Below are 12,967 nucleotides of genomic sequence, written 5' to 3'. Positions count from 1 at the left end.
CATTTTTCGCTGCTGGTATACATCGTGCATGTTCGTTTTACACATTCGTTTGTCATTCGTTCATTTACTTTACTCTTCGAATTGATTCGAATAGCGTCACTGCGATGATCGTTGGTTTCCATTCTTCATCTAATAAATTCATCATATCTCGTGATGTAGCAGCAATGGGAGAGTGCTGAGATATGGTTCATCACATACAGTGTTGGTGATTACTGAAAATTTGACAGAAGCTGCTCGATTTTTATCTATATTGTATACAACATTTTCAATCCGGTAGAAGATGCTACAAGAATTCGAGTCTCTCAATGCATGAACCTCGAGAGAATTTTTCTACATTTCTTCGCTCCACTTCATACTCTGAGTATTTCATGGCCCTTAAAAAAAATTTCAGTCTGATAACGATCGCCGCTGTGTGGAATTTACCAAGAAAGAATCGCAAGTTGACAATTATCGCAGAAAATCGAATCGATGATTCGACTTGATGATTCTCATACTAGGTTGCAATATTTAAAAACCCTTGAGCTAGCCGTTGATTCTCAGACGGTTCACCGAGAGAAATTCGCTCTCGCACTAGTGTCTATTCTATGTTAAATGTACCATGCCGGTTTTTTGTTGTTGCGATGATTTCCGATTCTCTTTGATGGCACCGATTTAATCGTGGAAGAGTTGCGAGTGAGCATTCTTTGATACGATAAAAGCCATCCTTGATCACATACACATAAGACTATGGTAATAATGCAGGGGGTCTTAATTTGCTTCATTTAGGGGTTATCCTAAGTTTGTGCCTTGGGCTTGTTTCAAAGACATCCACGAACGAACATCGCGAATTAGGTTTTGACGATGATCGCTGTATGAATATTCGTTCGATATTCGCGTTAAGTCATTCGGGGGTATGTTCAATGCGAATAACAACTGCAAGGAGTAGATCTTCGTGCAAGCAACGAATCATCGTCGGCTTCGTTCGCACCCGAATATACGAACAAGTCCGAATATTTTAGAACGATTATCGAACAAAGGCGAAGGGAAGCGAATGATGATCATTGGCGTTCGTTGCATTTTTGATATTCGAGCAACATTGGTGTGTGCCCGGCTACGACTGCGACTTCTTTGGCATAATTCTGCTGTTCGGTAGTGATGGGCGATACGGCTCATTTCAATGAGCGGCTCTGAACCGAACGCTCTTTCGTAAGAGCCGGTTCAATTGAACGGCTCATTGGCTCTTTTTCAATAAACGTCAATGTGGAGTAGCGGTTCGAGAGAGTGAGTGTGAGAGTCACAGAAATGCATGAACGGTATGGGCGATCTGAAATTGTGTTTCACAACTAGAGGTGTCCGTGTGCGAGGAAATGGGATATTGAAATAAATTAGTTGAAATTCCATTTGGAAAAAAATCTATTTTTCTTCTCCTATTACGACAGAATTCTTTAAAAATTCACTACTGAATAAATGTTCCTATTTATTTTCGACAGCTTCATTAGAAAACATCATAGTTTAACCAACAACGCAATCAAATTTGGGCGTACACAGGCACACAGATTTTCCAAGTTGAAACGCAGATTTTAAAATGACAACTCTGCTTGAGAGCCGCGGTTCAATTTTGAAGAGCCGTGGTTCGTTCGCTCATTGCTACGAGTCGGTTCAAATGATCGGCTCATGAGCGCTCGCCCATCACTACTGTTCGGCGCTCGCTCCATTCCAAAAGCGTGTTCATCCCGTTTATCTCGCTTCGACAAGTGTTGCTCAGAAAATGATGGGGAAAAGTGGAATGTACATCTGTTATACCGATACAGTTGAACAGCAGCAGATATTTTGTTCTCTTCCTCAGAGCGCGCTTTGATTGGCTGGTGCTGACATATGTCAAATCAGACAGATTTTTCAATAGTGTACTATTGAAACACTTCAATGTTGTTGTAATACACGTTCAAGTAGAAGAATTTCGAATCTATTGGTAGTTAGATTATATAAATCTTTCTACAGATTTCTGAGCTATGAGCTTATGTCACACAACTGGAAATGTTATCATAAAATTATGATCATATTTTCGACGCTATGCAGCAAAAATTATGTTGATACGTTAGATACAACAAAAGATATTCACGATCAAAAACTTATCGCTCTCTCGGACGGTTGAAAAGGCACCCCATAGTAAAGTAATGATTGACTAAATAAAAATTGCAGTTGAAAATAATTGGGAAAAACAATTGTCTGAAACGGCCCTCAATTTTTTTTTTGTTTCGGTTATATAGGTTTTAACCTTAAAGTCATTCGCCTCTTCGGGTCAGAAAAATTTTCACGCTATACCCGTTCCCGGCCCTCAATTCGCACCCATCGCTAATCCCAGAAAATCGTTTTTATGACCACTTCTGGGATCTAATTCCACATGCAAACACGAATAAAGTCTTTACTGTGTGCGAGTATATATAAGATTTCATTGTTTCTTTACTAGCGTTTATTTTCTAAACTAATATTGTAAAATATTATGTTACATTTAATTTTAAGAAGAGGGTATGATAGGAAGCTAGTTTTTTAAGCTTTTTATAATACAAATCAAACAAATTCGATTAACATATTGTTATTTTTTCGTGGAAAAATATTGAGAAATAAGTCGGTGAAGAAGTATTGTCAAGGACGTGTTTTGGAAATCATGATTTGCGGTATCACTGTATATGTATCAGCGCAGAATTTTCAGTTGGTTAAAGTCAAGACTGCGATTTTGTAACTGTAAAACTTCCCTAAAGTAACAAAAAACGAAAAGAAAAACGTGCGGGTTGGGTATTTTATATGTAGAAAATGTGTGCAAAATTTGAAAATAATTGATGAAGTAGTTGTAGTAGTAGTTGTGCACAATCCATAAAATAGTCCAGAATGTGCAGTTTTGTAGCACTTTCTATAAAATAACAAGTATTCGTGAAATTTTTCAGAATGTTTACTTTGATGTTCACCCGCATCTATAAAGCATGGCTTCACCCAGATTTTCTCTACAAATTGACTAGTGGCTATCGAGAGGAAGTACAGCGCTATTCGATGTTTCGTGAAATGTCGGTGAAGGTAAGTGTGTGTAATTTCTTCTAAGCATAGAAAAATAATTCCATTGGAAATCTCTCACTTATTAGGTACGTGAAAAGTACAAACAAACCCGACGAAAAGATCTCGACTCCTCAAAGACATCTCGCCAGCCTCGGCTTCTTATCGACAATTTAGAACGAATGTCTGATGAAACGGGCATTTTGGATGAGGAAGGAATCATACAAAACTTGGATACTTTTGTATTCGCCAGTGCCGACACAACAGCATCAGTTATGTCCACCACATTACTTATGTTGGCAATGCACCCGGATGTGCAGGACCGAGTGTATCAGGAAATTGTCGATGCTACTACGAAGGACTTCATCGACTACGACGATATCTTCAAAATGGACTACCTGGAAATGGTCATCAAGGAATCGGTGCGTCTTTTCCCCGTGGTTCCGGTCATAGCACGCGTGTGTACGGAGGAGGTTAAAGTCGGAGAGTACACTATTCCGGTAAACGCGCAACTTTTGCTGCTACTTTTCAAATTACACCGGGATCGAAACATTTGGGGTGAGCGTTCCGAGGAGTTCGATCCGGAGAACTTCAACGCTAACAATTGTGCCAAGCGGCATCCATATTCATTTCTTGGCTTTAGCGGGGGCAGTCGTAATTGCATCGGTATGAAGTATGCGTACGTATCGTTGAAGATTGTGCTGGCTAAACTGGTGAGACGCTATAGGTTCTCCACCGATCTGAAGCTTACGGACATAAGACTCTACACGTCAGCTATTATGCAAATCTCAAACGGTTACATGGTCAATATTGAGCGACGACAATGCCACTTTCCTGGTACTGCGTGATATGGATAATGGATTAGAAAATAAAAATGTTTAAATCGAGTAGAACTGTTTTATTTATGCATGATTTGTTCTCTTTTCGATGCGAATCAAATGTTTGAAAGAAGGCCGAAGAGTTATACCGAATCTGAACCGTAAATCACTGGTCTTTAAATGGGTGCTCAATTTGAAGTTCCGAACAATATGTAGAATCATCAATTTCATACTGATCATTGCATATCGACCACCTGAAATATATTTTGAGTAGATTGAAATGGATTACCGAAGATTACCCAATTACCAATACAACTCCTAGTTCCGGTGCTGAACGGCATGAACGCCGCCGGGTGTCGTGCTTTACAATGTTCTAGATTAAAGTTCTCGGGATTAAACAATTCCGCATGTGGTCCCCAAAAATCTTGACGCCTGTGCAGTGCATAAATCGAACAAACGAACACATTTCCTGCCGGTATCGTTACTCCATCTAAATCGATTGGCACCAAGTTCTTCCGAGCAACATGCGGGGCTACAGGACAAAACCGTAGACATTCTTTCAAAAACATCTCCGTGTATTCAAAGCGCTTCAAGTAATCTGCATTAATTTCTTCTTCTTCCTCGACTGGAAAAAAACTCGCAACTTCGGAAAATACTTTCTCCTGAATCTCCGGATGCATTGCTAGAAGCAGACAAGCGTGCGCGACTTCTAAACCGGAAGTGTCGTTACCCTGAAATTCAACAAAATTAATCGAATGACAGTTTCCAAACACATCAACCTCCAATATTAGTTATCAGCAATGTTAGGTAACTTACCGCAGCCATAATCGTAAAAATATTGTCCAAAATTTCTACATCACTAAACTTTCGATCTATTTGAGAAATGGAAAGCAGCTGATCGATGAACAACTGAGGCTTTCGGAAATGTTCCTCTTGTGTATCAACATCTTCGGGTTCCGCACTCTGAGAAGCTTGATCTCGTTTGTCTTTTATAATCTAAAATTAACAATTCAACAAGTGTTAGCAATGTGATATTAAACCTAACTAAATTGAGAGAAAGAAGGTGGCGTATCAATCATATCAATATCATCTTAGCATACGTTTTCAGTACTCAAGACTGATTACCACACACAAAAAAATGAATTTCATAGGTGACCTAATCCCTCATACGATGTAATTCATAAAGACCTAATTTGTCAAATGACGGAAAATTTCATTTGTAATGACTTAGTGTTAGATTAGCTTGAATTTTAATGGTTTCGAATGTAATGCACCTTTTATCAGCCAAGTCAATGTGTGCTTCTGTGGATCAGTCGATTAACAGTAGTACATTGCGACAATGATTCTCGGTTCAAGTCGCGGCGGTCGCTTCTCAGTATTCATTTTTTTTTTCAACGAATTTCATGTCATTGAATTTTAGACACAATATTCAATGTTCTTCCGCGTAAATTTACGGGAGTTGCGACGCTCCATTTATGTGCACCTATTAATATTTAAAATCTCATTGCGTAAGCATGAGAGTGTTTTTTCCATGAAACTTTCGTCAAATCCTTTTAACCCGGATGCTGTTGTTGGTAGAAAAATGGTACCGAATAGCAGTGGTAAAGAATGGACTGCAAAATCTAATGAAGATCAAGCTTTTTCACGAATTTCAAAAACATTCCGAAAACATAGAATTATGCAGAAAAAAAGCCCTGATTCTCATGCGAATCGTGTTTGCATTGTCGTTAATATAAGCCGTGTCTTTTGAAAAATTGAATACACACTTCGAAAAACTGGTGCAAATTTACGTCTTCTAAGACCGACATATTTGAGCGTCAGAAATGACTGACTTTTACAGTTGATCTAACGATCATTTATTACTTTCTGACATATTTTGAAGTGTCAAAAGAACACGCCACAGTTCACGCAAATTTACGTGCAGGAACATGTAATATTGTGTAATTTGAAAATTCCTTGACTTGAAATTCAATGAAATGAAAAAACTACAAGGATCAGCCCCATGGGGTTGTTCGAGCCATTGATGTGGAACAAGGCAACCAAAATTTCTAATGATCTACAATCAAAAAGTTCAATCAATTCGAACCAACACCGAACATCATTTGTCTTGATTTGCATTTGTTTTATAACCGACGAAATTACAACATTATCCCGAATGTATGCAATTATATCTTTGTACATACTTGCGATTTCGGTAATGAAGTTTCTCTTCGCCAAACTTGTGTTCAAGTTTTTTATGCAAGCAGTTTTTTTAGCGTTAAGTTTCTCTACCATTCTGCGATTTCAGTTAAAGCGATAAACTATTTCTCATTATCAATCGAGTTCATCTAATATAAATTAGAAATTAATCTTAAGCCCTCAAAATTTATCCAGAAGTAGTTGTCAATTTCTCATGGGATACGACATAACATGGAATTCCGAGCTTGCATGACACAAGATCAGAGCATACCAATTAAGGGCTGAGGCCAGTGTGTTTTAGGGCATTTTAAAGGGCTATTTCACGCTTAAAATCTGATTTTCTCAGAAACGTTGACGAATATAAAAAAACCCAACTGACAATCTCTTAGAAAATTAGTTTAGATTATTCTGTGAAAATTTCAGAATGATTGTTTGACTTTAACGGTCGGGAAAGTCTTTTTTCTGAAGGAAGAATTGCATAGCTGAAAACGGCAACTTTCAACTTGTTTATTGAATATCTCGCCTTCAAAATCATGGATCAAAAATCTATCCTGACAATGTCTAGATAATTTAGTTTAGATGCGATTAGTGCATAAAAACATATATGTTGTTGTGATATTCTCCTTTCCGCGGATATCCACTTATATTCCAGACACTCGTTCGCGGCCTCTGACTCAACGCAAGCCACCGTTATTCCGCACTGTCACCAACTGCTACACGCTAACCCAATCCTACTCAATGTGGATATCACATAATTCAGGATACCACATCCTCCCCATCAACAACAGTATTAATAAATATCAGTTATTAACAATTGTAATTACCGAGGTATATTTGTAGTCTACCTACAGAGACCTAACCGTGGTTTTGATTGAGGCTAACCGCGGTTATCTGTCTTATAAGCCGTCAATGCCAGTCTTCAACATCTGCCTCCATTTATATTTCAATCCTTTAATCCTTTTCTGCTTTACCAGAAAAAAAATTCAAAAATTTCTGCAGAAAAACACTTCAGAACCCAAATTATATTTATTCTTGCGTACGCTCTCTGTAATAAGTTGCAAACTCTTCACATGAAAAAAACATGCGATCTGTGGCACAAAATATGTGTAGCATATTGGATTATAGAATCTGTAGTTGTCCATAATATATATGAACATGGCACCACCGCGCACAAACAGCTTATGTACATGCTCTAGAAGAACCGACTGAAAACAGCAACCGTCCTGCGCTCCTCTAGATAAATTGCACCAAACATACGAACGAGTGCGAATAGCAGCGGGTGAAACTCTTTCGTTCACACACGTTACTTGAATCCTCAAGCACTCCATAACGCTAGGCACTCACATAACTGAACACCAGCACGGCCATGCTTCGAAAACCAAATCACTCTCGCACAAAATGCCTCTGTTGCCATATTCTAATCAATTTATAAATTTTACGTGTATGTAACGTATACGGAAGCAGTTTATACTACTTTCTTTGTATACGGAATAAACATGTGTGTTTTTCGGTACCGAAAGTTATCCAAAGGACATCAGCTGCTACTCTATCTCATTCACATTTCAATCAACCATATGTTTTACAAAGCAGTGTTGACAGTTTTTTTTCTTTGTCCTGTTTCGCACTTTTCTGAACTCTGAGTTGAACTCAATTCTTTGTGATTTGAATTTTCCAATATTGACCATGAGTTTAACTCGGTGCAATGAACTGCATGTTGGCCATGGGCTCTACCCGACGCAACAGTTTCTCTTATAATTATTCAATATTGACCATGAGCTTAACTCGGTGCAATATACTTCATGTTGGTCATGGGCTTAACCCGACGCAACAGTTATTCTTTTTTTTAATATTGACCATGAGCTAAACTCGGTTCAATGAACTTTATGTTGGCCATGGGCTTAACCCGACGCAACAATCTGTTTTTTTTTTTTGTTTACTATTCAACATTGACCATGAGCTTTACTCGGTGCAATGTACTCCATGTTGGTTATTTGCTTAACCCAACGCATCTCTTATTTTTTTTCGTTTTTTCTCTTGTTTTTTTTGCTGATTATTTTAATTTTATTTGCCATGAGCTGAACTTGGCTTACTCATTGCGCACTTCTGGCAACACTTGAAAAAAAAGCTCACAATATTTCTTTCTTTTTTTCCGGCTTTCTCGTCGTTTGTAAATCGTCTTAATCATACTTATGATGAAAATGAATTTAAGATTCTCCAGTTCAGTTTATCATGGCAGGATCGCCAATGTGATATTCTCCTTTCCGCGGATATCCACTTATATTCCAAACACTCGTTCGCGGCCTCTGACTCAACGCAATCCACCGTTATTCCGCACGCTAACCCAATCCTACTCAATGTGGATATAACATAATTCAGGATACCACAGTTGTCGCGATAAAAATTAAGTGAATGTTATTTTTGTAATGGTAAGTCCATTTCTATGGCGGCTCCATTTTATTCTGCTCTTGTATTCTGGTAACGTAACGAAACATGAGAGAGAAATAAAATCGACTCAGCAAGGCTGCCAAACAAGCGGTAGCTTTTTTGGATTTTATGTGATGTAGTCAAACTTGTAACCGAAAATATCAAAACTTTCTTGGCCACCCCGCCACACCGAGAGTAATTTTGCACATTTGCGAGAGAGGATGGAGAGAAATGTAATACGCACAGCGAGCAACACGGTTTTACGCTAACAACTGGCCTCAGTCCTTGAAGCTTCAAATCGTTTTATGGCACGTTTTTGTCTTGCTGTCTAGAAACAACCTACCTCTAGCATGCTACGAGTAGGACTGAAACGTTAGCTTTAATTTCGCTTCTATTTATAGATTCGCGTGCTTCCAACAGCTTCGCTTTTGCATCGATTGACCAATCAGAGCGATGCTCTCTCTTTGATACATCGCTTACTCCTTCAAAACCGTCGTCTATGGCAGGGAAATCCGGTATGCCAAAGATTTTTAGCAGCCAAATAGGACACTGCTCGCTACTAATCAAAATTTCAATCATATATAATTGAAAATACGTGGCATGATACATTCAAATCGAAACATAGAAATATTTCCTATCAATTGATGAAATAATATTAATAATTGATACAAAATAGACTGAGCTGTAAGTGTTTAAAACCTGACCACATTTCTACGTGTAGTTTTTCTTGAGTTTCTGATTTGCACACCTATAAAGAAAATAAAGATGTGTTCCACATCAAAAAGTCAAATGAATGGAAAAGTTTAAAAAAAGATAATATTTTTGGATAAAAGATACGCTCAAAGGTAGGACTCGACATTCTCATGCATTCCGTATATACGCGTTTGATCACCTGAGCTATAGTAGACACAATTCTACAATAGCATCGAGTTGGTATAGCGTACATCGAACATGTTCTAATTCTAGCTGCCTCACCACCGGAACCGTATATCCAAACATCTTCTCTGTTCATCACACACCAGTCCTCTCGTTCTATCCCTACTTTCTACTCAAGCACTGGGTAGGAAAGTATATTCCTAATCGTCTGTTTCTTTCTCTACTACGACACATTCCAAAGAAATTAGATGTTTATAGAGTGAATAGTTTATCCAGGGGGACGGGTATGGCGTGATGGGTAAGTCGATGCCTTTCACGCAGCCCGCCTGGGTTCGATTCCCAGTCCCACACATAGGGTCAGAAAATTTTTCTGGCTCGAAAAGGTGAATGACCTTAAGGTTCGAACCTTTACAATTGAAACAAAAAAAAGTTTATCCAGTCATTGAATATGGGATTCCTATTTAGAATGATAAAGAATGTTTAAAAATGATTTTGAATTTGTCTCCTTGATCTAGAGTTTCTTAGGTACAATGCACATGCAAAGGAATAGGAATTCTTCGTTTGCTCTAGATGACGGTTAAATCCCACCCTTATTGTTCCGGAATCGGAAGCAAAATACAAACAGAAGTCAAAAGCAGTCTATTTTTATAAACGTAGACACTTTTATTTCAGTCTAAGTTTATGAAAATCGACTCAGATGTTTCTGAGAAAATGAAGAGAATTTGATCTTCGAGATTTAGATCACTATTTTCGGTACTTCCGAAATAGGGAGCTGAGAACCGGTATAGCTGAAATTGATTTGTTTGGCCAGCTACTAAATTTAAAAAAAGTAAAACAATTTCGGACCATTTTTTGCATTAGCACTTCAAATGAAAAATCAATGTATTTGATAATCAACTAACCAGTCCTGTCTAATTGAAAAGTTATACAACTATTTGAATGTATTTGGCTTGATTTCTTCTTGTCAAATATAAAAAGACGCTTTCGAAAATGAATTTTTTATGCTTATCAGCTTGTAATTCCGGATTCGGAAGTCGTATCCGGACGAAATTCGGCAGGGTTCTTTGACATTGTAACAGCTTTTATAGGAACCTAAGCTTGTGAAAATTGGGTGAGCTGTCTCTGATAAAATCCAGTGCACTTTTCTAATTCATTTTACCCATTTTACCTCATAACTCCGAAACTGCGGGTCAGATTCATATAAAATTCAATAGCAGGCAATGGGGCTATAAGGTCTTTTAATTTGAATTTTTAATTGAAGAAAATCGGTCCAGCCATCTCCGAGAAAATCGAATCTGAAAGGCTGTGTAATCACTGCGAAAATGAACTTTGCAGCCAAGGTCCGGAAGGGCGATTATCATATACCATTCGATTCAGTTCTTTGAGATCAACTAATGACTGTATGGGTATGTATTTATATATAGAAGTAACGCGAAGGTGTACTCGATTTTCTCGGAAAAGGCCACAACCGATTTTCTTAAATTTAGATCAAATTAAGTTCGATAGTGCCATAGCTTGCTATTACATTTTATCCGACTCGGATTCGACTCTACAGTAACGGGTTAAAATATGTCAAAAACTGAAAAAGTTTATTCGATTCTCTCATAGATCGCTTAACAAATTTCAATAAACGTAGCGATAAATGAAAGTGATTATAATTCCGTAGTTTACTATTAAATTATGTCCAGACCCAATATCCAGTTTCGGAGAAACAGGATGCGTACGAAAGTTAGGTTCTCAATTCTCATAAACTTAAAATCGAATGAACGATTCGGTTCGAGTAATATCGACACATATTGTAAGGGTTTTCAAGGAATATAAAACTACCGGAAGTCGCCATCTTGGAATTCAAAACCACTTCAAACATCATTTTCCAACATCCACTCGTCAAACCCGTTCCGAAAATATCCATATTGTAAAGGTTTTCAAGGACTATTAATAAACCGGAAGTCGCTATCTTGGAATTCAGAACCAACTTAAACATCGTTTTTCAACATCTACTCTTCAAACCCGTTTCGAAAATACCCATATTGTAAGGGTTTTTAAGAAATATCAATAAACCGGAAGTTGCCGTCTTGGAATTCAAACCCACCTCAAACATCGTTTTCCAACATGTACTCATCAAACCCGTTCCAAAAATACCCATATTCTGATGGTTTGTAACGAATATCGCTGAACCGGAAGTCGCCATCTTGGAAAGTGATGCGACCTAGAACATCCTTTTCCTGCAAATACTAATATTTTTTTCCATAGTTATCCAGTATATTATACATATCCAATAATATACATACATAGGGAAAACTTTTTTTACGTTGTAAATTCCAAATAACGTAAACTTTTTTTACGGCATCGTTCGATTTACGAAGTCCCGATTATTACGTAAATGGAGGTTTGGGTGTATAATTAAAAATATCCGAGTAGCAACAAGATGAACAAGTTCATTCGGAAATTCACTCGCTCTTTTCATAATTCAGTCTTTAGTCGGTTTTGTCTCTTCATCCATGAAAAATGGTAAGTCACATTGGAGACGTGAGCAAAACTTCATCTTAAAACTGATGACTTACAACACATTTATGGATTTGCTTACCTTTTCCACAAATTCCTTGCACACTTTTCTAGCTGCTCTATCCTCTTGACACGTGCTGGTCATCCGGTATAATAGCTCAGGATAATGATGAATGTTCAACATTCTCCGGGAAATAAAGTCGAAAATCCTGATAGAAAATGATAGTTACTCTCTTCAACTGATTTGTCAAAAGAAAAAGCAAAATCAAACAAACTGTTCCACTCCATGCAAAAAAGCGTTTTTTCCGTCCTTCTGCAGATTTTCACTACCGAGAGTCGTACTGCAAACCATTTCCAAAGTACACTTCGAAGTGTAATCCAGTATATTGACAGTTCCGCCATCCTCGCACTGGCTTAGATTGGAAACCAACTGTCGGCAGCAGGACTCAAAGATGGAAACAAAACTGTTCAATATTTTAGAATTGAATGTCGGATTCAAAGCTTTTCTCTGGGACTTCCACAGGTTGTCTGAAAATGTTGCCAAATTAATTATTCACAAAACGTTAGAGCAGTCTCATTAAAAAAAATAACCTACACTTGGCGGAGAATAATCCATTCTCGTATCCGGCCACGTCATAAAGGAATGGCTTCTCGAGACAATCGGGATGCGTCAGCAAAACGTGCATCAGTTCCGGATGGCAAGTTCCCAGAAGCATGATCGGTCCGAAGCGCATGGTAAATAACCGTTTCTGCTGCAGGAACATCGTGCTAATGGCGTCGAAACGATCCTCATCGCTAAGTGGTATTAAGGAAAGATCCAACCCCAAAAATGATATGTTTGGAACGATTGCTGGAATATTTCTGGCAAAAGCTCGTCCTGCTTGTATCTGCGAGTACAGTTTGCTGCAGTAGAGTATCGTGACTGCTAGTGCTAAGAAACTTACAAGCAGTAGCATTATTTTTGTTTCAGAACGAACGCTGATCCATAACTAAGTGGATATCTGGATGACGCCTGAAACGAGCGTTCAGTCGCATATTTGTCGACAACTTTTTTGTGGGGCATTAAGTGCTGCTAAAAGGCTACACACGTGTCTTATAGTATTTTTTACGATTTCAAATGGCTATTCATGGCTAAAGCATAC

The 12,967-nt window shown here is 38.1% G+C and overlaps 2 protein-coding genes across 2 annotated transcripts in view; one reads left to right on the top strand and one right to left on the bottom strand.

Moving 5' to 3' along the window:
- LOC131428729 (uncharacterized) overlaps positions 1-3,911 on the top strand; it is a 38,810-nt gene extending 34,899 nt beyond the window's left edge. The window contains exons 8-9 of the mRNA XM_058592774.1: positions 2,922-3,048; positions 3,114-3,911. Of these exons, the coding sequence (XP_058448757.1) occupies positions 2,922-3,048; positions 3,114-3,872 (886 nt within the window). The 3' untranslated portion in view covers positions 3,873-3,911. The remainder of the gene's footprint in view (positions 1-2,921; positions 3,049-3,113) is intronic.
- A 15-nt stretch (positions 3,912-3,926) lies between these two features.
- On the bottom strand, positions 3,927-12,781 carry LOC131428727 (cytochrome P450 4c21-like). Its single transcript, XM_058592772.1, has 7 exons — positions 12,770-12,781; positions 12,421-12,712; positions 12,101-12,353; positions 11,908-12,034; positions 4,659-4,838; positions 4,150-4,573; positions 3,927-4,096 (listed from the first exon to the last, which is right to left on the bottom strand). The coding sequence occupies exons 1-7, from the start codon at positions 12,779-12,781 to the stop codon at positions 3,927-3,929; spliced, it is 1,458 nt and encodes a 485-aa protein (XP_058448755.1).
- Positions 12,782-12,967: the final 186 nt, after the last annotated feature.

The sequence above is a fragment of the Malaya genurostris genome, chromosome 2, assembly GCF_030247185.1.
Source record: "Malaya genurostris strain Urasoe2022 chromosome 2, Malgen_1.1, whole genome shotgun sequence".
NCBI classification, from domain to species: domain Eukaryota; kingdom Metazoa; phylum Arthropoda; class Insecta; order Diptera; family Culicidae; genus Malaya; species Malaya genurostris.
Note: the sequence above shows the minus strand (reverse complement) of the source record. Positions and strands in the feature narration are given on the sequence as shown.

Coding starts and splice junctions, on each gene's coding strand:
- LOC131428727 (XM_058592772.1), bottom strand. Junction 4,839..11,907: donor GCAAGGAATTTGTGGAAAAG/GTAAGCAAATCC, acceptor TGTTAATTTTAG/ATTATAAAAGACAAACGAGA. Junction 4,574..4,658: donor TTTTTACGATTATGGCTGCG/GTAAGTTACCTA, acceptor GTTGAATTTCAG/GGTAACGACACTTCCGGTTT.